The 25,149-nt window shown below is 40.4% G+C and overlaps 1 protein-coding gene across 4 annotated transcripts in view; it reads left to right on the forward strand.

Annotated features, from left to right (window-relative positions):
• Window positions 1-25,149, forward strand: part of TTC7A (tetratricopeptide repeat domain 7A) — a 200,298-nt gene that overhangs the window by 95,281 nt on the left and 79,868 nt on the right. For all 4 annotated transcript variants that reach the window (XR_007628882.1, XR_007628883.1, XR_007628884.1 and 1 more), the window contains 3 exons: window positions 14,368-14,484; window positions 18,239-18,336; window positions 24,831-24,965. Coding sequence is in view for 1 of the 4 variants with exons in the window: in XM_050314945.1 (XP_050170902.1) it covers window positions 14,368-14,484; window positions 18,239-18,336; window positions 24,831-24,965 (350 nt within the window). In the remaining 3 variants the exon portion in view is untranslated. The remainder of the gene's footprint in view (window positions 1-14,367; window positions 14,485-18,238; window positions 18,337-24,830; window positions 24,966-25,149) is intronic.

Genomic DNA, 25,149 nt, shown 5'->3' on the forward strand with positions numbered 1-25,149 from the left:
GTGCCCTGACTGTCTTTTCCCAGTTACACAGGGGGTCTCACAGTTGCGTAGTTCAGTCAGGGAGGGCTGATACCACTCTGCAGATGCTGCCCACAGTGAAAAATGGTACCTTCAGTTGGGATGAAGCAGTTTGCGGTGGTGCAGAGCTGTACCAAGCCACACCAGGATACCCTGTCAGTGTGGCTAGCTGATTTAACAAGAGGGAACACACAGCTTACATGGAGGTGAAATGTTTCATGGATTAATTCGTTTCCCAAGATGGTCTTTGCTGGGTTAACTCCTGTAGAACTGTATTACAGAGCAAACCAAGTAGATGATGTGTTCTGCTGCTTAGTGTCTCATGGTAGGTTTTATGGACTTGGGCGTTTATGTGCTGTGGTGGTTGTGATGCCGTGCCTTTGCAACAGTAGTATTTTTGTACTTGAGGCTTCAGTTGTCCATTGGTTGTATTCCTGAATATAAATACTGGAATTTGTATCCATTGGAAACAGCAAACTGCTCAGAAGAGATGACAGTCTGAAGTACATAGGTCTGCAGTGTTTACTGAAGCAGACTTCAGCAGATTTGAGTGAATCAAGCACATTACCTTTTTATTTAGTTTTCCATGGAGAAGTGAAACTGTTAGGGTAACTGGAATCACATGAAAAATCTGCATTGAGGCTGACTAAATGGCAGGTATTACATGAAAAATAAATTTGTACCTTGAGAGACCTGACAGATAGAGCTGCGATCTTGGCATAGAATGAGAGGAGAAAGAATTGGGGAAAATTTAATGGAAAGACCTGTATCTGTATCAAATCTGCCAAATGTAGCTATTGCAGAACCTCATTATAAATAAGGAACAAAGTGGAAGAAAAACACACAGGGGAAAATAAAAATCAGTCATGCCATATGCAGTCACAAATCTGATCATTAGGAATCTGTCATCTTCCAGCAGAGCTGATGTTTCTCCAAATTAATTCCTTCTCTGTCTTATTTGTGCTAAAACTGTACTGCAGCTCACATGTCTCTGCTTTAACTAAAATCTCTAGGGCTTCCTTGAAGAAGATGCCCAAGAAGTTTATTGACTAAATACTCTCTACAGGAATTGACCTCATTGTTTAGTCAGCATGTTGGATTTTATGTTGCCATTTCTGTTGGAGAGAATCATTCATGCAAGCTGATGCAGGATTACCTCAACCCCTGGGCAGGAAACACTGCAGTTATCCTGAGTAAGGATATAGTTGCGCTGTCCTGGAACTGCAGAAGTGAGATACTTGTACGTGCCTCCTGAGGCAGGGTAGCACTAAGCTGTCCCAGCTCTTTATGTCAGCCACTAACTTTCTGTTCTCTAAAGGTTCATTTCCTGGGTAACCACACAGAGCAACACGTGGCTGAGTCGAAACCACAAGTTACGTGTGTGAAAGCTTAAATTCACTGCTGTAGCTCTGAGAAGCTCCCTCATTCAGTCAGCATCCCTACCCAACCTTCATACATTTGTCTTCAAACACCCTTTTGTATGGCTGATGGACTTTATACTTTCACATGCTCTTGCTCTTCCTTTGCAGCAGTTCTAATTTTAGCCTAATTCTGGCCTGTGACTTGACAAACACCTGCAAAGTGCTCTCATTGCCATTCAGATTGGTATGTGTATATACTGAGGCTTTCATAGCCAGTCTCTCCATTTCTCTTCTGCTTGGAGTCATCTTGTGCTGAAGACTAATGAACAGGGTAATTATTTGAAAAAAGATTGCAGCTCTGAATCTTTTCCACTAAGGGTGAAGGAAGCTATTACTTCATCATATATTAAATGGCACATGGTAATTTTAAACACCTTCTGGATTTCTAATGAATTAAATCAAATCTGTTCAAGAGCAAAGAACCCTGATTTTTATCTGTGTGTTTCAAGAGTTTTTAAGCCAGTTTCTTTATGACAGGATTTAGTTTATGCTATGTATGTACAGTCAAGGAAAAAAAAAATATTGACTCCCCCATGGATGTATCCTGGTGTTGGGAGTCCATTTCAGAATGTCAGATTTCAGGTATGTGCTGTGTATTTGAACCATGCTTCCTCTGGATGTCATTCCCTGAGGGAATTAATTATGGTAGGATATATCACATACATAATGACAGGCTCTCTTAAGCTTTCCGGAGGCAAAACTACCAATCAGGTCAGCAGAGAGCCTGAACACTTTCACTTGCCTTGGAGTACGGAGTTCTGCACAAGTGGCTTTGGATATTCTTTCAGTAAGGGATTTAAGGAGAAGTGTGGACATGGTAATGCGAGTACATTGCCCTTGGTGTGGTGACAATGGAGAGGAACATTATACCTGTGTTTTGGACATACTGACTTAGAAAGGAAATAAAACTTAGATTTTGAGCTCTGAATTCCAGATGGCTTGTACCATGGCCTTTTAAGAAGGAAAAGTAAAGGCATACATAAATGCAAGGTGGTGGTAAATGGTGAACTGAGCAGTACTCTTATGCTTTCAGGTTGATATCTGTTTCTCCCATTCAGATGTACTTCAAGGAAAAACTGGTACATGCTGCTAACTTATCAGAAGACAGAGATTATAAATATACTCGTCTGATATATCCTGGTGTGCTCTGATCTCTTACTCTGCAGAGAGTTCTGTACTGAAATCAAAGAATATGTGAAACAAGATAAACATGGAGATTTCATTGTGTTCTGTCGGCAGGAGGAGGTGTGAATGAGTTCAGTCCGACCTCCTTCTGTCCCTCTTCTTGGCTGAGATATAGAGGTGCAGGGTATGACCTCGGATGCCTTGCTGCTCTGCTGCAGGGCTGCTCCATGATTGACGCTGGCAGCCCTGTGGAAGCCGAGTGTTTCCACATGGGGGTTTCTCTCCACAAAGGAGAAAGGAAAGCATAAAGCTTTTCCCTATGAAAAGCTGGGGCTTGCTATTTATCGTTGCCTCTGTTCCTTTCTTTTTATACTTTGCAGAATCCTTCTGGAAGTATGGAAGGTTAGAATTGAGCAAATGGATTGTTTATATTAGGGGATAGGGAGTCAGCTGATACAAGCTGATCAAACTGCACTGACCCTGCACTTCATTTCTGTGTTTATGTGATGCGTGCTCATTTTTAGGGAGTTGAAATTGCCTTAGCTTTTCTGACTTGAAGCTTGAGTGCCAGATCCTCAACTAGTTTAAGACAAAAATCCATTCATTTCACTTGAGCAGAGCTGATTGCCTTCAGCTTTCTGTCTGACCCTGAATGTTTAGTTCCTTTTACCTGTTTTGTTACAGCTGTGAACTCTAAATTTTGGAACTGAGTTTGGTTTTATAAAGCACTGTTGTGTAAAAATTTGTAAAGGTCAGTGGTTGCTAAGTGCTGGACTGTGTCTCAAAAAAGAAAAACCCAACCAATCAATCAAAAAAAAAAAAAAGGCACAAAAACCAAAAACACAAAAACCAAAACCAAAAAACCCACAACCACACACACATAAAACCAACCAACCAGACGAACAAAAAACCCCACCTTCTGTGGGTGAAGAACCCAAAAGTAAGCAAAAAAATCCAGTAATCCTGCACTGCTTTATAAATGAGACCTATTTTTCAGAAGTCAAGCTTGTTTAATTCCAGCCAGCATTTAAATTGTTCTTGCAGTTTTACACTAAGGTGTGTTTTCAGACTGTTATTGAAAGAAGGCCAAATATTGCTATTTTTGAATGTTTAAAATGTAATTCCTATGTATGTTTTCTCAAAGGATTTTCTTTAATCACACATGCAGTGCTTTGGATGTGTAATACTGTGTCATCTTTTGTCAGCACATCTGGAAGATCTGTCACATTGGGGTGTAACAGATATTGCAGAAAAATAATCCATTAATCTCATTTTAGGTTCAGTCTGCCATGGATTCTCTTTTTCCTTTTGTTTTGTTTTTTTTTCCCATGCATATGGGGTTTTTTTACCATGCATATATTTCTCACCTTTCTCTCAAGGCTTTTATTTTTTGTTGGCAGTTCTAATTGAAATTTCTTACATATTTCTGACAGGTTGAGAGACTGCTGATTGTTACTCATAAGCAGTGACTCAGCTTACCCGTACAGTGTAAGATGTACCTACTGGAGTCATACATGCATCAGTGAAGTTCGAATTTACAGCAAGGCTGAGGAATGAAGCTTCACATCTAATATACAGCTTTCTGCTAGGAAAACATTACACTGGAGTACTAGTCAAGGATACAAGCTGTGGAACTGGGTTCTCTAGGTTGGCAGTGTCCTTGGGTTGATGTATATAGTTAGGAAATTATTAGGAAGAAAATGGCAGGAGACATACAGGGCTGTTCACTCTTATATCCTGAGTTTTTAACTCGGAGTAATGGTTAAGAGGAGCTATCACCATATCAGTTCAGCCAGCTGGCCTGACATCCATGGGGAACCTGTACTGTGTGGGAGGGCAACAATATGACGAGTGCCTTTGTTGCTAAGGCCAGTCTGCATGGTCTCAGACTTGACAGAGATTAGGGGCTACAAGTCCTGACTCTGCAATTAGCTTTGTACAGGATGAAAAGGAACTACAAAAGAATTTCATAAGGAAATTTAGTGCATCTCCAAAACACTGTCTGTGGTGAAAAAGCAACCAGCATTACCATGAATACATGTCAGGGAAGAGTTGAACGAAACTACAGTAGTGCAGTCTTCAGCACACTTGTCTGTTGAAGCACAGACCCAGGTCTGTAATGCTGATCACTGCCTCTGCGTTAAAGGTCAGGCTCCTGGGTCTCCGTGCTGTGGTTACTGCACTAGCTGTGTTCAGCTGGCACTGCTGCTGACATAGGCTACAATTACATCATGGTTTTGGTTTGCAGGCTTAGACAAATAGGATTCCTGCTGGTAGCAAAATAGCCATTTATTTCTCTGGGATTTTCTTTGGTGAAGCCAGCAGTTTTCTGTCTACCTACCATGACACAGATTTGTTCTAGATATTGTGGTTTTGTTCGGGGTTTTGTTGGTTTTGTTGGTGTTTGTTTTTTTTCGGAAATGAAGAAGCTTTTGTCTGTCTTCTGTAATTTTTACCTTTTAAGCATGTCTGTCCCTGTATTTTTTCAGGCTGGCATAGAAACCTGCTCCTCCATATCTTACTAAACAAACTCATCTTGTAAAAAGCACTGCCTCTGAACTGTCATATGGTGGGTTGTCTTATCCAGAATGTAAGTTAAAATGTGCCTTCACGTGTCCCAGAACCAGTATCCTGTAGTGAAATCCAGTGGTGTTTGACAGATTGATTTCCATCTTTTTCACCTCTCCTGGAATGTGCATACGGCGAGCTCTAAATATGGGCAGATGCTGGCCCTCCTTGTGTTACTCATGTTAACACTTTGTCCTCTGCAAAATTAAGCAGTTAGGAGAGAAACTCATAAATTCTTCTCTTCAAGAAGAACTGGATCTACCAAGGTCCTTAAGCACACGCTTAGTCTTAAGGAGAGGAATAATTGATTTCTTTTTGACTTCAGCCAGACTACTCATATGCTTAAAAGATGAAGACCTTTTGTAAGTGCTTTACTGGAGTAGTGCCAAAGTGGCATAAATTACACTACCCCAAAATAAAACCATAGAAAGAGTGAGGTCTGTTTAACAACATTGCATAATGCAGTTTGGAAAAGAAGATCTTAATTTACGCCTGTTATTTTTGTAGCAAAGCTAAATTTGGTGTGGTTCTAATTTACTAATACATTGAGGGGCATGATGCACTTTCACACTGTTGGCTCCAAGTATCAGTAACATGCAGGATTTCATAAATGTGTCAAGTTGGGTAGAAATTATTTATTAGTCCTTTATGGGGTTCTTTTTTAGTGTATTTTGTTGCATAATTTATACATCAATAATATGATTATGCTGTCGCTTTTTATTACCTTGACACTAGGTTAATTAGAAGGTATTTCACTCTGTTTTAAATAGGTGAATCAGGATTCTGATATAACTTCCGAAACAGAAGGTGTGTTCTTGTTTGCAGACTGAGGTGACTTGATGTTGAGCATTAATTCATTAGCCAGAGTCCTTTCCACTAAAAGCTGCCTAAACTGCACATAGTAAAAGCTTTTATGAAAAATACAACAGTTTGTAAGTGAAGCATCCAGTTCTGCAGTCTTTGGGGATAGGAAGCATGTTAAGAATTTCAGCTTAGTACTGTTAATGCTCTTTTCTTGTCTGGCAGGATCTCAGCTCAGCAATTAGAGACCCTAGGCTTCCTTTTCCGTTTCTGTAACTCTAGAGTTATTCCAGTGGTTGTGGCAGCATGATAGTTCTCAGCTCTGCCCTTCCAAATGAATTCCTGTTTAATCAGGGCTGGCTGAATTTATTTCGGAGCACATCTGATGAAATTCTGAAGATTCAGGCCCAGCTGATGAGAAAATATTTTAAAAGTGATGTCCATTACAGAAGAACTCAGTGTGCTTTCCTTCCTGTCCTCAAATAGCTCTGAAGTTGAGAGCACCAGTATTAAGAGATTAAATGTAAAGGATATGGGGAAGGTGATTATGAGGAACCTAGTTCTCCAAATGCTTTGCAAAGGTCACTCCCGTTATCTGCTCTGCAGTTAGAAGAGTTGAGGCTCAGGGACCTGGAGCAGTTTGCCCAACATTGACCAAGAAGCCATGCAAAAGAACAAGAAACGGAGCACGGCTCTCCCAGGTCCCCAACCCAAGCTATAGGATATTTGCCATGCTGCCCCCAGAGGTGAAATACAGTGGACCATGGTTTCCAGTACACCTCTGAGGTTGCACTGACATTTGCACGTTGTCGTGCAGGTGTCTGTTTCCACCTACAAATGAGATACTGCACCACAGAGTCACCTGGGTTTAAGTGCTAGGGTTTGGACATGATGGATGGGGAAACTGTACATTGAACTCCAACGGAATTCATGATTGAAATTAAATAGGCATTGGACATCTAAGCTCCTAGCTTTGAATGCCTCAGACCTGGTCCTGATTTTATTGATCATACGGTGTCCAACACAGTGGGGAGTATTCCATGTAGTTGGAGTCAGAGAAGAAAAAATTCACAAAACAGTATGTAGGGACACTTGCAGATTAAACCTCAGTTTTAACATCTGAAATATTGAAAGTCTAATACACTGTCCTTACAGAGGAGATATATTTTTATTTACATGGAAAAAGCTGATGTAAGCACTCTTCATAGCAAAACAAGAAACTTTTATTTTCTAGGTTTTGCTGTAAAACTTGTCAGAATTAATTTTGTCTTTATTCAGAGAAGTTGTGGACTGAATTACATGTGATTTATGATGGTACAAAATTATTTTGTTGTCAGTTCTTTATCAGGGTGAGAGGAAGATAAAAAATCTTTTCAGGTATATCACCCAAAGGATCCTATGTAACACAGGGTGAGACAAGGGTTTTTATCAGATCTGCTAATGATTTGCCTGATTCCTACATTCTTAACAAAATACCACAAATCTGGCATTGAAAATTTATGACTTAGCCAAAAGGAAAAGAGACAATAATTCTGATCACCCTTTTTTGTGCCTTGATTTCTTGGGTATGACTACATATGGCTTAATTCTGAAGACAGGCAAAGATAAAGAGAACTTTCAGTGCTTGGTTTTTGGTTTTGGTTTTGTGGTTGCTTTTTTTTTTCCCAGGAAATAAACTTGCTTTTTCTTTCAGCAGACTGTTTTTTCCTTCAAGTGACAACCAGCCTGGGTTTAGCAGATAAAGCAGATTTGTTACAAGACCTCCTTCTGATGTAAGGGTCACTTTCTGGATGGACCACATAAATATTCATAGAATCATATTTACCCTCTGTATCACAAGTGAATCTGATGGACTTGAGTGCTGCAATAAGTGCATGAGGTTGCTGGACCGGCTGCAGACATGTTTGTCTTGGGAAGTGACATCTGGGTCTGTGCAGAAATACGCAATGTAGTCCATGGGCAGGACCTTCACCTGACTGACAGGAGGCCCTTCTGTCTTCAGGTGCAAGCTGCAGCCTGCAGGAGGAAGCAGTCCAAGAAAAAAACACCCAGAGCTTGAGCCATGTCAGTGGTTGCTCCTTTGGCTTTGTTGTGCAGTCTCAGTCAGGTTGGGCTGCAATCTTGGCTTTTCTGATCATCTCTTCTGTTTCCTTCCTTCTCTCTGTGAGCAAGAACCTTCTAGGTGCCTTGTGTCATGAGGCTAAGCCTAGCAAGTTGCCTTCATCATGTAAACTTTTAAATAGCCTAGAATCCACCGCTCTAGAAGCTGTTTTCACCCTTTGCTGTTGCAGTTTGTGGAGCAATATTAACTGAATTGCTAATTGTCATGCAAAACTGGGGCTCTAAGCATGGCATTCTTACGAAGTAGATGGGCAGCTCTGAGTCTGCTAGATTTGCTGGGCTGAGAAGATGAAGTCAGTAGTTCTTTGGGCATGCTGACAGATTTCTTGGTTTTATTTTTTATTCATATTGGGGGGTAAATGGACAGGGACCCATAAAAAATAGGACAGTATGCCTGTAAAAGTATATGATCAATTTATTTTTGTACGGAAAGTGATAGATAACATGGCAGAACATGAAGTTATAAAAGGAGGTTGCAGTCAGAGTTGCTGGCGTTAATTTAACTAGAGAATGTGCCCTTAAATGTCAGGAGACTGCAAGAAGCAGAGAGTTATTTGAGAAGACAGCGACTTTGATGTTGATTTTATCAAGAAAAAATACTGGAGATTAAAAGCAACTTTCCAATTTTGCCTACTTTTTTTCTTCTTGATAATGTGACTAGGGCTTTAGTAAGTGTTGTGGGAAGGTTAATGAAACCACAATGGTTGTGATGAAAGAGTATACATTATCTAATTGACTTGTATAGGTGACTCACCACTGAAGCTAAACTCAGCAGCTGATAAACTGAGCAACTGATTTTCTGTGGAGATACTATACAGATCCACATACATTGTCCTCTCATACCAGCAGATAAAATACGACCAGACAATCTGGGTTATAAAAAGAACAGGGGCTGCAGTCATGTTTCTGCTGTATCAAAATGTAGGAGTGGTCATTCTTGATCAAACTAAGGGCTTGTCTGGCTTCAGAAGGGCATGTGCTGAGTGCACAGGGAAAAGCATGTAGAAATGTGGCAGTAGGATGATCCTACCCCTTATAAATCATCCCCGCTTCTGTCAGCAGAGTGGTTCAGGGCTTTTGGAGCCAGAAGTTGCATTAGGTTGTCTTTAATGCCCCTGATAGGCCTGTCATCTGTGAATTTATCTAATCTCTTTTTGAACCTATTTATGTTTCTGCTCCAGAACATCCTGTAGCAATGGGTTTTGCACTTTTGTGTTGTATGAAAAAGCACTTCATTTACTCATTTTAAATCCACTGCTTGATTGTTTTATTGGATATTCCTTCTTTCATTGAAACAACACAGATTTGCTTTGCCTTCCTGATCTTCTTTGTGCTATTAATGATTTTATAAATGTCATCTCTTCTCTCAGCTTCTTTTTTAGGCTGAGAAGTCTGTTTATTATCTCCATATATCAAAAGCAATCCAAAACTTCGATAATTCTTCTTGTCTGCTATGTCCTCTTTCCATTTCTGTTAGATCAGTTTATGTCCTGTATCCACCTGTATCCTCCTCCTGCATCCATTACCATAAAAGAGAAGAAACCAGTTCAGGAGTTCAGTGATCGAAGTGTTGGAGGTTTGAGTCCATGCCTTACAGTTCCTCAGGCAGCAGACTTGGGCCATCTACCCATCCAGGTTGTGGCAGTCTCCTGCTTTTTATTGGCGCTGGTGAGGAATATTTACCTGGGGTTCAGAGAGGTGGTAGGGTGAGCTGGTTGCTGCTGTCCAGTGGCACTTCCATGCTGCTCCACACCCTATCAGTCACTGGATAAAGTGCATTTGCTGTTCTCAGAGCTGTCACAAGCATTCTGGTTTCTCTCTCCAGGCAAATGTCTGTATAAACAGCCACATGCATCGGGTCATTTAATAAAAGAAGGAAACAAAGTACACGTATTAGTTGCTGAAGGTCAGCATGCTCATGTGCACAATTGTCTTCATGAATTGAGATATACTGCTACAGGTTTTGGTGGTTTGGTTTGTTTCCTTTGCATTTCGATCCAAAATAACGCAGCAGCTGTGTGTGTAGGTAGACCAATCTGTGTAAATAATGAAGGACTTTGGGGAATGACACCACTGATCTGGTAAAGCTTGAAGACGTGTAGATCTTTGAGCAGCTGCTCACAAGCTCTGAAGAACTGGAGGGGTTATAAGCAGACAGTGAATGGCAAAATATATAGATAAATGACTACATAATACTCATTAGTCCTAATTTAGTCTCTCAACCTTGAAATGAGTGGAAGGTGTTATTGTTTGTTATAGTACTGGCATTATTTATTGCTTGTCAGATGATAAGACACAGAGATCCTGTTGTGATGCTGTATAAATGTGTAGTTCAAGGGCTACATTTGAGACTAAAAATTCCATTTTAAAGCAGCTTTTAAAAGTCACAGTAATTAACTGATTAATAAATCTTAATAGAGTCCTAGAGCATCCATAAAGTTGTCAATTAGGTTTTGCTATACATAGCAACTTACGACTCCCACAGATGTGCTCATAAGCGTTTATAGTATACCATATGCACATATGAAATCTTCTGATAAATAAGCATTAGCTATTAAACCTCAGTAATTAGATTGTCGGTGATAGGAAGGAAATGCCTCTTCATGCGAAATATTACAGAATTTAAAGGTTCAGCACTGAGCCATGTAGGATTAGAAGACTCTTGGAAGTGCTAGGTAGGTGGCTGAAATCAGTCTTTATGAAGACAAATGTTGAATGCCTTCTGAAATCAACCGAAGTAGCCTTCCATTATTCTGGTCTCACATCATATTGTCATTTATACTATTGAAATTTTGATACTTGGGAAACCTAATTTTGAATTTTCAGAGCTTCAGATCTCAGGAAATTTATACAGATTTTAATTTGCCAGAGTTAATGCTACTGTGATGGATGTGCGTGTTTGCTTGTGGCAGTAGCTTGACGTTACATCAGGGAATAAAAGCTTTTGCATACTGTCCATATACCCTGTAAAAAAACCCTCTTCTGATAGGGAGCTTAGAGTCTGTTATCAAGAATAAGTACTAGTTATTTTCCATTGTTACTGTCCCTGAAATCACACGTTACGAGATTGATTTGTGGATTTTTTGCTCAGTTTTCCTGTGCTTATGTAGTAGCAATTTATATGCTTGCTTTATCCCAAATTTGTTTTCATATTCAAAGGTTAACAGAATTACCAATAACTACATTGATAATCTTGGGGCTATTTTTGTATGTTGAATCTTTCTGAGAGTCTATTCTGCTTAGTACTACAAGCATCATACAAATGTACAATGGTATTAAGAAAATATAATGAGATTTGTGCATAAATAATTTTTATTTATATCCATGAAATTGTGCACAGACACTGATAGGACACAATTCTCATTAGATTTATGTATAGCTAGAGTGCTGTCTCAGTAATAAAATTACAAGCTTGAGATAACTGATACTACTTCACTTCAGTGTTTTCTCTGTATTTATTTGTCTGGTTTCAGTGTTATAAAGCTTATTAGTAACTGAGAAAGACTGACAGCATATAGCACATGCAGCCTAATATCCTGATTGTATTTCCACCTTTTGTTTAATTGCAGTGTTTACTGCTGCCATTGGTATAGTTTGATCCCTTTTGCCACTTAAATTCTTCCCATTTGCCTTTTGTTTTGGTTCATTATATTGCTACATGGTAACATGGATAACAGTATTCCAGAGGTGAATTACCACAACAGCTAACAGCTTTGCCCATGCCTTATGCCTGGTGATAGTATTGATTGTGCTGAGGCTTCATTATGTTTTTTTGAGAGTTGCTTTTTTTTTTCCTGTTTTAGTAATTGTTCTCTCTACTGAGATAGAAGATTGCATCTTCATCCAAAGTAGTTGACATGTATTCACTGTAAGCAGTAAACAGTAGAGTGATGAAATACTTGGTTCATCTTTTTAATGTTTAATTGCAGTGTTTAAATATACTGTGTAGTGATTGTAATTGCTTACTGATGACAAGCCATCTATGTCCTTACTAATGTGAAAGGGAGAAAGAACCCTTAATATAACCCTCCAGTATAGGAGTTTGACTGTTAATAGATTCCTCTGTATAATTAATATTGAGTAGTGTGTTACTGTGTGCAAAAGCATGGTGTTATTCAGGAATGTAAGACGAATGGTCTCTGGGCCTCGGTCTCCTTAACCACCATTCTTCTGGCTGGAAGGAGTGTTGTACAGTGTTTCAGAAGATCTTTCATTTTGCAAGTTTGTAGTGGTTTAAAAAATTATTCTCTATGATTAAAATAGCATAGATTTTTTTTTATGTACTTGTTTCTAGGACTAGAAAAATATTTTTAATAGCATAATTTCCAGAAGGAAGGTGATAATGCAGTCTTACCCCTCTGCACAGAGCAGCCCAAAGAAACTTACTCACGAGCCTATGCATCAAACCCACAGCTCCTATTTGTACAGTACCATTGCTTTCCAGATGTTATCCTGTCTTGCTGAAAAGGCTTTAATGACTACAGAATTTACTGTGCACACGTGCAAAGATTATTTTCCTTGATAGTTATGTGAATGCATTTACTTATAAATTTCCATTTGACTAGTTTCAGCTTCCAAAGAATTCTTAGATTTTCTGATAGCTTTTCTTTTAGATCCAGGACTCACAATGAGATGCTTCTCCATGTAGGTGTTCGTAGGCTGAAGCAAAATAATTTCTTTGCTGCTTCTTGGTTAAACCAAATAAACTGATCTTCTTAAGCCTCTGATGAAATACATTTTTTTCTAGCCCTCAGATCGCTTCCATAACCTTTTTCTGAAGCTCATCCCATTTTCAGTCATCTTCTGGAGTTAAAGAGCAAGAACTAGAAACAGGATTGTTGTGTCTTGATCAGTAATAGCCACATCTTCCAGCTCCTACTTGATTGTGCTTCCGTATATGAATGCTGGGGGTTCTTGACCTCTAAACTGCATTGTTGCTCAGGAACTTCACATTCATAAAGCTATCTTTTATAATAGCAGTACACTCCAGGGCATAACCTCCCACATTTCTAGTGTGATATATGTTTCTTGCAGCAAACTGACTGATTCTGTATTCCATTGCATTGGAACAAGCTTTGTTCTTACAAGCCCAGTTCACTTACAGACATCCCTGTATAGCAGTGTCCCTGTGTCCCCCCCCCCAAAAAAAAAAAGCAGTAAAACCTAAATCCCCAGCCTGATGTTTATTAGTGCCAAATGGGATTGCAGTATTAGCACATTGCTGTAGATAACACACTACAGAGTCTTGTTTGCAGATTTCTAATTATTCCAAGTGAAGGATCTCTTACTCAACTATAAAGTCTTCTCTAACATCCTATATGCAGTTGCTGTTGTCTCTTTCTGAAGTTGTTTGGATTCCTCAGGAGCCTGCAGGTCACATTCACAAAACTGGTTTTAGGATTTTTAACATTCAGCTGTTGTTGTGGGCATGTGTGTACACATATGTGCATCCAGTGGACTAATCGCTAGCCATATCGAGTGCATTAAAAATGTGTTGATACTGGACTATCTGGAAACATTTAAAGCCGAGAAATAAGTTTGCATTAGTAAATAAGAAATAAATCATATCATCTTGGCAGTTAAAATAGAATGAGTGTTGTGAAGGATGGTGTTAAAAGCCACGCTAGCAGCAAGTGGTAGGTTGTGTCATTGCCAAATCTGTCTTCTAACCTCTGCGTGACCCAATTCTGCTGAATTCCAGTGGTCTGTGCAAGTATGTTGTCTCTAGGTATAAGAATAGTAGCAGCAGTTACACTACCTAGAACAAGAATGTACAAGGCTATCAGCTGTCTTGCCTAGGGGCATGAAATGATTGCCAGCTGGGGTTAAGAAAAAGCATTTCCTTCCTGTGAGGCATTACATAATTATCTGTGTATACTAAGTGTGCTGGGTTTTTTGCCTGAAATTTATTATATAAGCCAGTACTATAAGAAGATGCCAGACTAAGAAAACAACCTGGCATATGTATTATGGCAGTTACTTTTTGCTCTGTTTTCAATACTGTCTAAAATAAAGTGAGATTCAGTGTATGTTTCACCTTGTTAGCTTTGCAATGCATTGCTTTTAACACTGTCCTGCCGGCTTTGTGACGCAAATTTGACTGCAGCTGAGGAATATTGTTAATCCGCTCATCTCCTTGTGGGAAATCTAAAGTTGAGCCAAATGAAATGTTTTGTGCTCTGATGTTTCCTTTTATTGCTGCACATACAAAGGAAGTAAAAATGCCGCCTGCTAAGGTCTCGCTAGAGTGATACTGATTCTCTACATTTATGAGATGCCAATAAAACAGGAGTTATTCTTTTTCATCTTGCAGCTTACTCTTCACCAAAGTAAAACTGGAATGGATACATAAAGGACCTGAAGAGGCTCTGGTGACATGCAGACGTATGTTGCAGATGTGGCAGATGGTATATAATGTTGCACAGCACAGGTAGGCTTTCTCCACTGTAGCAAGTTCAGATTTGTTATTGAGAATGCAGTTATCTTCCTTAATTTTCCAGACACTTAAGTTATTTTGCAAAAAGAGTAATAAATGCTACTATTTAAAAGATAAGTAATATTTCTAGCTATGATTAAAAAAAAAGGCAAGATTTAAATAGCTATTATTTTTAAAAAAAAAAAGAAAAAAGGAGAAAGGAAAAAAAATGTCTAAACATCCCTATCCATATTTGGATGTCCAGAATAGAGGGCAGATTTTTTTTTCTTCAGGAGCGCTGAGCATTCATCAGCTATTGTTCACAGTCTGCAGTAGTTGGCACCAGGAATGTGTGGGGGTGACAGTCCCGAAGTGAGTAAGCCAAGGAAAGGCACATCGCCAAACTCTGTCATGTGCTGTAGTTGCATGCTGGTTGCACAGCCTGGTACTAACTGGGCAAGGAAAGAAGTAGAGAACGTAGCATCTTTCTCCCTTCCCTTGTCCTAGTAAATCTGCATTTAAACTATGCTTCCTTCCCAGTTTGTTTCCATCCTTTCATCTGCTGCTCTACCAAAAGGTAAAGTTTAGAAAATGTGAAAGATATTGACTGGGGTTTTCTTCCTTCCCACGCCCTTTGGATATTGTCCCAGTCAAGGTATCACTGTACAACTGTCTTGGGAATATTACACCAAGACTGGAATTATCTTTCACCAATAATGTCTGTAGAGGTTGTGTTTGATGAGAAGGACAGCATGCTTAATGGCAACAGTCATGACAGCAGGCTGATGTAGTTTGTTTTGTTCCTCAATCTCTGTATGTATTTACATAAGCCCTATAAACAGCAGAAATATATGTACAGAATGATGTATGTCTATATACAAGTTGTCCTTGAGGGATTATTAGTAATTTTTGTTGGTTTAACTAATGAGCAGCGAACCAAACACAAAAATCAAGATATTTGCATAGCAGCAGAGAAATGGTCTCTTGCAGACTGGAATCATTGATTTCCTTAGGCCTTAGTCTCTTTAGCTGAGGATTCAATCACGTACCTCTCACATAAATAATCCTTATACATATGAGTAGTCCTCGTGAAGCTGATCAAATCCATGATAAACAATTATTACTAAGGAAGATTTACTCTTGCAGCAGGGGGCTGCAAGCCTGGGACTGTAGAAAGTGTGTCGGAAAACAGACAAATAAATAGTTCAGCCATTTGGACTGCATTTGGATCCCAGGCTGTGCTTTGGCAGTTATACTTATAAACCCAAGATGCAATAGCTTTAGGGGCTTTTGATAAGCTTTAGCCATGGAAGCCTGACCAAAACAAATTGCTCTTGATTTTAGGAACCTTTGTGTATATTTCACCTCTATTCCCAGAAGGTCTTTTTTTTTTTTTTTTTTAAGTTTCTCAAAAAATACATCATAAAGTATTTTCTATTGGGAGGTACTAATTGAAAGGTAAGAAGAATGAACTTGTTAGATGTGGTTCTAGACTGGATTTAGTGACCCAGGAAGGCCCTTATATTAAGCAAATTACAGCACTATTAGCTAACAAATATGTAAAGTATTCTGGGTAGGGCTTGCGAAGGAACTTAAGGGGAATTCTTATCAGTGAGACTTGGACTCAGACATTCTTTAGGGCCTATTGGAAAAAAAAACCCTCACATTTACAAAAAGTTGAGAGCTGTTACACCTAGTACTCTTTAATCAGTAGGTAACTGCCTACACAATTAACTGGCGCATTGGTTACATTTAGTTGCATTTGTCTGGCCTGAGTTTCCTGGCTTTGCAGTCTCACTGCGACTGACAGACTGAAGAGTTGTTCAGGGTCAGGGCCCAATATTTTACCCTAGGCAGCTATTCGTATTCCATGCTCAAGTCTCCTTTTGTCTTCTCTCTGACAAATTTGTGCCTCTGCAGTCTCTCACAATCAAGTGTTTCCTTCAGCATTTTTGTCACCATTTTGTCCATTGTCTCAACTACCTTTCAGAAATACGGGCAGTAGAGTGACAAAACGTCCTTCTGTCAGCCTTTCCAGTGCTGTATGCAGAAGGCAAATCATCTGACTACTATTCCTTCCATGGTGCATGGAAAGGCTTTCTTGGCTGAAGGCCTTGTACTGCAGCTTTTAAGGAGTAGTTAATTTTCAGCCCTTCTCCAGGATAACAGATAAAGCTGTTGGGAGTGGCTGTTTTGCACAGTGCATTCCATTTGGTTTTCAGCCTGGGATTTTCCAATCTCCTCACCTGGTCCTTGGAGTAGGAGTACAGTGTATAAGCCAGTGCTTCAGCATGTGCCTAAACAGTGACCCCATGGTGATGGCTGCTGCATCGAAGCAGCACTCACCTCATGGCAGTGATTTATGGAAGTGCAGCTGCCTTGTTCCTGCATACACAATACACCAGTAGGACAGAGTTGCCCCTACAGTTCCATCAGCAGCTCCCAGTCAGGGCACTTACACTTGGGTTAATCCTGGGCAGGCAAGACTGAGGCACAGGACAGAGAATTTAATTTCTCTTTCTATCTGTCACCACATGATAGTCTCAAATGAGGTGTCAATGTGGAAACAAGTATGGAAGACAGGGAGGCCTGTTCAGGCATGTGGATTGGTACAGTCAAAAGCCCAAGAATTCAGGGTTTGTTAACAGGAACCATTATGTTTGATCCCAAAGCCCAAGTAAAAGGTTAATTAGGTATTGTAAATATGATTTCTACTATGATGAATGACACTAAGTAGCTTTCAGTGGCTTCACAGATTGTTAGCTGGGAAGGACAAGATTTGGTTTATCTTTTGCTATTTTTTCTGTGATAACAGAATAATCATGTTTAACACCCAATAGCAGTCCCAAGCTAATTCTTCTGCTAGATTAATGCAAATTCAAAGGAATTCTGTGCAATCCCTACCAAAGGACTGATCAGACTCAAAGACGGGGGCATCCACAGTAATCATGACTCTCTGACAGCTTGTTTTCTGGAAGAAATATTGTCCAAAGGCTGAGCTGCAGGCTTGGAAGTGTGCCAGAAAAAGTAGCCAGGGCAGTCGCTTTTCCTTTTGATATTTTGTCCCTTAATGGATGATGAGAGGAGGTATCATCACCACTGATCCTTGGGGGATGACAGATTATGTGGTCACAGGAAGGCACACGATTTTTTATTTTTTTGAGTTTCCCTTTGGAAGGCCTCTCCTGTGAGGACAGAAGTCTTCTAGAAGAGCAGACCAGATATTCCCCCTTTCATATATTCCCCTTTCATAAAGCAGTGCTATGTGGTAGCTTTTTTATCTCCCTCCTCTTTTTGAACAGAACAAAGGTGAAAGAGGAGAAAATAAGCCCTTTGAAATGAAAAAATGAAGAAATTAGCGCCCAGGTGGAAGGTGGTAATTGGTCTGTTTCAAAAAGATTAGCATAGGAGACCTGTGAACAAATTACTCTACAGACAAGTCCAAGGGATGGTGGTCCTTGCTGGAAGAGGGCTTCTTCCTCTGGTCTGGCTTCTAGCTACCAAGATGTTCCTTGTGTTTTGCAAAGACTTCCAACAGCCATATGAACTATATACCAGCACGTGCCCTGGAGCCCTTGCTGGTCATTGTGTCTCTGAGCTTCCTGTCCATTGGCAGGTGTGTGTTTGGGGGGGGTGTTAGTACATTCAAGAAGCTGATTTCTTGCAACTGATTTTTCAGTTCTAGTGGCAGCTAGATTATTGCTTGCTTTGAGGAGATGTTCTTCACTGAGAGATGGCCAGGTAACAACACAGTTTTGTTTCTTTACAGTGGCTCTGAGAAATGCAGTAGTGTGACCGAAACACCAGTGATCAAAAGGCATAACGGACTGTATCTCACTCTCCCAGATGCTCACGATACCGATTCTGGTGAGGAAGCAAGATCTGTGTTTTCATGTGCTAAACACATGCATTTGTGAGAGATCAATGTTTTAGTTTGTTTGACAAGGGTGGCGGGGCTGCACTTATCCATGTCTGACTGGCGGTCAGGAGGTCCAAATCTGTCTCCATGGCCAGCTCTGCTGCAGAAGTCACTGTGGTTTACCTGTACCTTGGTTTCCCCATGCATAAAACAGAGATGAGTTTCTGCTTTCTATTACAAAGCTCTCTGAGACAAGCATGAAAGGTATTCGATGGGAGTTCACTACACTTTTACAAGAACTGTCTAATTCAGTCCTTTTTTTTCTCCTTCCCCCTTCCCCCCACCGTTTAATCCTTTTTAGATGTCCTGATCAAGCCAGCTGCTCTTGTTGGTTTTGGAAAGCTGAATGAAAGTGTCAATTCCTGTTAGATGGTGATTTGCTTTGGGATTTCTGCATAAACCTTGTGATGTTTTATTATATGGTAAATACATATTCACAGTAACAGATACAGTCAGATGGAAATAACTGAGGCATCAAAGCTAATCTTGGCAGAAGGGGAAAGGAAGCTTTCAGAGAGTGCTGCCAACTTGTGATTTTTATTGTAAGTCTCGTGATATTTGGTGCTTCCTTTAAAATCCTAATTCTCAAAATCAGATGAATATGTGAGAAACTAAACTTGGAGGGTTTTTTAGGAAAGCAAATTTCTATCCTTGTGGATGAAGAAGAAACACTTGCCAAAAAAAAAAAAAGTGAACCTCAAACTCAGAAATTGAACAAGAAGAATATAAAAGCCTGATTTAAAGAAACCCCACATAACCAAGTCACATGCTTTGGGGGTAGGGAATTAGGGTTTGTCTGTGTCTTAATCGTGAACACCTGGAATTCATACAACTGAAATCACATGCTCAGCATATATGGCTGAAATGGAGGACAAGTTCTTATGTGTTAAGTATGTGGCTTTTATTAAATAATGTGTGCTTAATTCCCATTTTCACCCACTAATGGTTAAAAAGCATTGCAAGGTTAGTTTTTGAGCATTCAGACATCAAAACATTATTTAGCATGTCTGTTCTCTTGTTCGTAGTGTTAAACCCTTAGGGTCTATATTTATGACATTGTTATGTTACTGATTCTATGCACACATATTTAAGTAATTGTTTTTTATTCCATTTCTCTTTTCTTACCCTTTGCTGAGATGAGTCTTTGTATTTTTTATAGGCCCTTTTTCTCATTGTTTATATGGTAGTGTTTTAGAGTCTTTTGCAAAATTGAAGAGAACAGACCAAATTCAGCACAGGTGGATGAAGAAGATGCACTAAATAAGTGTCTGCTGTTTGGCATATTAAAAATAAACAGGAAAAGAGAGTGGATATATCATGAAAACTTCCTGGTAATACAAAACCATTTAGGATAGTTGTCACTTGAAGATAATTCTGAAGATTTGTGAACTATATCCTATCATCTCTGATGCTGGGCAATAAAATGGACTCTTATTTTCAGTGAATACATGAAAATAGTTTGAAAAACACTGTGAGTAGTTTGCAAAATCCATCAGCCACTAGGAATTACTAGGAAAGTACTAAACCCCCAAAAATAATATTTGCTACAGTACTTTTGTTATTCATCCAGTTCTTACTCTACTGCTAAAGCATTGAGTGGTTTGTGGTGTCTACACTATGAGGTTGAGCTTGGACTTATCCCTGTGTCTTCAGCTCTAGCTTGGAGCTTAACAGTATGTAAAAGGTGTTCTGGGTGTGGATCCCATGTTCTTTTGGAGATCCCTTGCCTTGCTTTGTAATTGCTTGTAGAAAGTATGGCCAGGTTTGGGCAGTACCCACTTACACCATGGTTTGAGATTTTGAGACCAAATTGTCACCAGTAGAGCCTGTAATATTTTGATGTGCTGGTGTATCACCCTTCAAAGACCTGACTCCTGCTCAGTCCTCTCCTGCAGACCTGCAGCATCTTCTTCAGGGTCATAGCAGAGCCCAGGCATGTTTGGGCTCTTATATAGTGCTCTCCTCAAAAAGCACATGGGTTGGGGATCTATTCCAGCCTTCTCTTAGCCCAGTTCTAGCAGCCAGCATGCAATGGAGCAGCTGTAGTTCAGCAGAAAATGCTGTATGCCATGGTGCTGCCTGCCAGGAAGAGTAAATTAATGTAAAATATAAGCTTTAAACCAGCTTTTTATGCATCTTAAGTGATTTGCCTTAATGCAGCTTGGTTTTAACCAAGAAATGTATTCCTCCTCCACTTCGAGAATCCATGTTTCCATGCTAACATGGTTGCCCCCACAATGGACATAAGGATGGAGCTTGTACTGAAATTACACCACCCACCTTAGTGCAGGGCTGGCACTGGCTGGTTTCAAAAGCCTGTGGCTGTGGCTCCCTGCTCTGCAGGCTCTGAGTGCTGCTGTTCTCCATCTGCAGAAGAGTGGCAGCTGAGGCTGCTGTCCTGGTTGGGAGCCTCTTTGAAGACAGCAGGGGGTGAGATTGGACAGCACAGCTCTAGCCCCTCTCACCCTTGTGCTTTCCCCAGAGCTGCGGCTGCGGCTGGCTGCTTTGAAAGAGGGAGGAGGTCTGATACTTTTGCATCATTCTGGAACAGGCACTGGTCTGCATTGTGAAATCCCCTGGGAGCATGCAGCAATATTGCTGTAATGCACAGGCACTCTGTGATCTCTGGACTCATCATGAAGGGGGGCAGGGGGTTACTGTGACCGGGTTTGACGCTGGCCTCTCCCTCAGTTAGACCACAGTGATATTATTTGCTGTGCCAGAATTTTAGGTTTACTGCTAGAAAGATTAATTCCCCTTTATTTTCTTCATCTTCTCCTAACTGAAGCAGTGTTTCTAAGTAAATTTACTGATATCAGTCAGCTGCCTTGCTGTTTCATTCTTTTTTTGATTTAGTCTCATCTTATAATGCTCTTGCCTGAAGTGATTTAGGCTAGGGAATTCTGTGTTTCTTATAAGCCTAGTAAATCTACTGAGGTACATTTCTGTTTTGATAGCAGTTTTTTCATAGATGCAAAATATTAAACTTGGTCTTTTCAGTCTTATAGCACCCTAGAACAGTGCTTTTAAATTATTTAGATAGATTTTGTATGGCTTATGTGCAGAGCTCATCATGACAAAATCAGTTTTGTTATTTTTATGAGTTATTTCCAAAATGTGTGAAGGGCTTTATTGTAAAATGTGAAGTTTATATTCTGTCTAGTGGAGCTGTTAAATAGAGAAAGAGACTGCACTAACATAACAAATTGATATGATATCTTCTTATGCCAACATTTGCATATATTTTGAGGCATGACATTACAGTTCTGTGAGACAGGTTCTGAGGGGAGGTTTTTTTAGCATGTAAAGATCTACATTTCTTTAGGAAGAAATATTTTATAATGAGACATTCAGATGCATTTTTTTTTAATGTTGCTTGAAGTTTTTCCATATGCCTCAGCCACCCTGAGGTCAGAGTCATGCCAGTGCAATACACGCTGGCCTCTTCTCTCAGGAGAAGGTGTGTGTTAGGGGGATATTCTTTTGTGGCTCCAGTAGCCATCAGCCTACCTTCAGGGTCACCATATTGCTTGCCTGAGATTCAGAACTGTGGCTGAGCCCCCTTCAGTCCAGAAGGACCAGGCTGGCTAAAACCTTCTGTTAAAGAGTCAGACAAAGGACTGAATTATGAGCAGCCCAATAGAGATGGGCAAGAACAGCAGTGGCAGAAGTGACCGTAAGGGCTGTGATGGACCGAGCCTTTTCATCTGGTGTTTATGTGTCTAGAACAAGGAGCATATCTGTGTCTGAGGCCTGGAAGGGAAGAGATGGAATGGTCTCTGCCTAGTGTGGTTTGCTTCCTCATGTAGGCTGGAAGAGAAGGAAAAGAAAGTAAACATCAAAGGACCGGAATGCTGAAGGCTGTTAAATGCAAAGAGCCTCTGCTGTAAATCTCTGAGTAACTTGGGTTCTTATTTTTACGGCTGTGCAGATGTCCACTGCACGGGGCAAGATCAGTCTCGATGTCAGATTTCCCTCTTGGCAACTACACTGGGCTAATGTAGAGGAGAAAAGGAGCAGTTAACTTTTGTTCCTTTGTGTGCAACTAGCTCACTGTGATATTCCTGTAAAGCCTGCTTTGTGAGGGAAGGATGCTTTAGTCAATCTTAAGTGGATCTACTTAGGAGTGTGTGAACCTCTCCAAAATGCATAAAGGTGCCTTACAGTCACATAGTTTTCTTGGATTGACTTGCAAGGAAAAGAGGATTTCCCTGAGCTCTGTGAGGATGTGAATAAAACACCAGCCCATCTGCCCACCCCATGCAAACAGCCCAGCATTACATACGGGTGCTTGCAAGAAACACAGCTCCAGAAAGCCTCTCTGGAAGAGGGCAGTCTTGGCAGAAAAATATAATTCTGAAAGTTGCTTTCAAAGCATGCTACCATTATCAGGAGTGCTAATATAAGAATCTGGTTAGGCTGACAGCATAGTCCCCAAAGCACATGTAATTTTTTTCCACGTTTGCCAATCTAGAAGGCAGGAGGTCTGCCCTAATTTCAAAGTACTCCTAATAACATCACTAGCTTGTTCATGTGTCCATTTTCTTGCCTTCAGAGAAGCTGTCTGTGTTTTTGGATGGCTGGGAGTAAATGGTAGTTTTCCCTGTGTCAAAAAGCTGTAGTCTGACTTGAATTTCTGGGAGTTTCAGTGGAATTTCTCTCAGGTGGGGATAGGGACGAGGGAGAAGACTAAGCTGGCAGGGCAGGAGGAGGAATCTCATGCAGTGGAACGGGCTGAAGATGGATCTGTTAAATAAACTGTTAAATATAATGAATTATCCCTGCAAAGCAGAGTGGCTTTTACCATACTGCTGAAGCCATAATTGCTACATTACTGCACTGTCATCTTTCGGAACATTAGATCAGGAATGTCTTTGAAAATATGTAGGAATTTCAGAAATGCAGCTGGGAAGAGCACATTTGCATTTTCCGAGGGAGCTGTGGGAGAGTCCTGCACTTCGGGGCTGTTTTGAAGTTCTCCTGTTTAAAATGAATGACATTAGTTAGCGGTGAGATAATGGGACAAGTATTTCCCGGAGCAATTTTGGGCTTGGGGTTGCACTTGTGATCTCTCCCAAGCCATGATACACTTGCCATGGGTTTGGTAGAAGCTGCAGCCGTGTCCTGCCTCGCAGTGCACAGGTGTCTTGGCACAGGAGCACGGGGCAGAAATGTGCCTCCCCTCATGCCTGGCAGGAGGCTGGGTCCCTGTTCAGCATCCAGAGCAGCAATGGCCAGGAGACCATGGCTGGGGGACCACACTGCTGTGCCTGCCAGCACCCTGGCCAGGGGTGATGTGTCAGTCTGCTGGTCAGGAGGTGTGGTTTGGCAACCCCCTCTTCAGCCCACTCCAGCTGGAAAAGCTGCTGTGTCTCTGAGAGAGAGCATTTAATGCATAGGCCCTGTGACAGGATTTTTTGCCCTTCTGTCCTTTTCCTTGCCCAGAGCCATCTCAGCTTCCCCCAGTACCTGTTTCTAGGCTTTGCTGCTCCCTCAGGGTGGCTGCGGTGAGAGAAAGCAGATTTTAGCTCCATGATCTTGTGGTCTGTGAGGTCAGCCTGTAAGGATTAATTCAAGAGTAATGCTAATCAGCACAAGTGTTTCAGTCACAACAGCTCTCCAGAGAAGAGCTTATCAACCTTAAAATCACATTAAATCTATGTATATTAAAATATTTATTTCTCAAATCTTTACAGAGTTAACTCTGAAATCTCATTTTGTAGCTTCTTATTTTGCTGTCATCCTCTTAGTACCCCTGTGAGAGATCAGTTCACCAGTATAATCCCACTTGCTATACTGGAGAACATGGTCTCCGCCCATGCACTCCTCCTGGGAGTAGCTTTTGATGTGATGTTTTGTCCCAGAGATGTGGGTGCCAAGTACTTTATTCTTGCGTAAATGTTACAGTGCATACTAAAGGTTAATGTAGTCAAAGCTCTGAACTCTCTGCTCCCCAAGGTTAAATGAAAAACCACATTGCTTCTAAATCAGTAGAACAATATTGATGTCACTTGAAACCTGTGTGCTGCGTGAATGAGGCTGAACTACCTTGTGATGCTGTACTAAGTTTTTACATTAGTGGGCCACATTTTGGAATTGTATGGTGACTGTGCTTATAAAATGGATTATTAAAAAGTATTTGCGGGAAATATTTGATGGTAGACTTCAGCTTCCCAAATGAGCAAAATGTGGTTGTTTCCTTAATGAATTCTAAGCAGACCTTTATAAAATTACTGTCTGTCTCTTAATTTGCTTGTTTGAGCTGCAGCCCTTGGGTAATTTAGTAGGGTTTTTTTAGTAAATTAACCTTTTATAAAACATAGTTCTCCAGTTGGTTATGCTGGAATTCAATAAAGTTATTTTGTATTGAGTGGAGGATCAGACCTGCTACCTTAATGAGTCAAAGAAATATCCTTATTGTTCTTGGTTTTTTGTTACATAGGGTCACAACGAGCCTCTTCCCTTGCTGCATCAAGACTGGAACAGGCCATGTCTGAAGTAACTGTGCAGAGCAGCACAATGAAGCAGGGACCTACGCAACTGTGGACAACTCTTGAACAAATTTGGCTACAAGCTGGTAAGTCCTGGACCACCTGGGGTTACTTTTTCCCTCCAGTGGTGAATGAGATGACATAAGTATTAACCAAGTAGTTGAAATCATAAGTTGAAAATCTCTTTATTCCAGCAGAAAATCTGCCTATCTATCCCAGATGGTTTTTGAAATACCACTTATTTGATTTTGACAAAAAAAATAACTACAG

This window comes from Myiozetetes cayanensis, unplaced genomic scaffold (genome assembly GCF_022539395.1).
Source record: "Myiozetetes cayanensis isolate MyiCay16 unplaced genomic scaffold, myiCay2020 scf2-11, whole genome shotgun sequence".
NCBI classification, from domain to species: domain Eukaryota; kingdom Metazoa; phylum Chordata; class Aves; order Passeriformes; family Tyrannidae; genus Myiozetetes; species Myiozetetes cayanensis.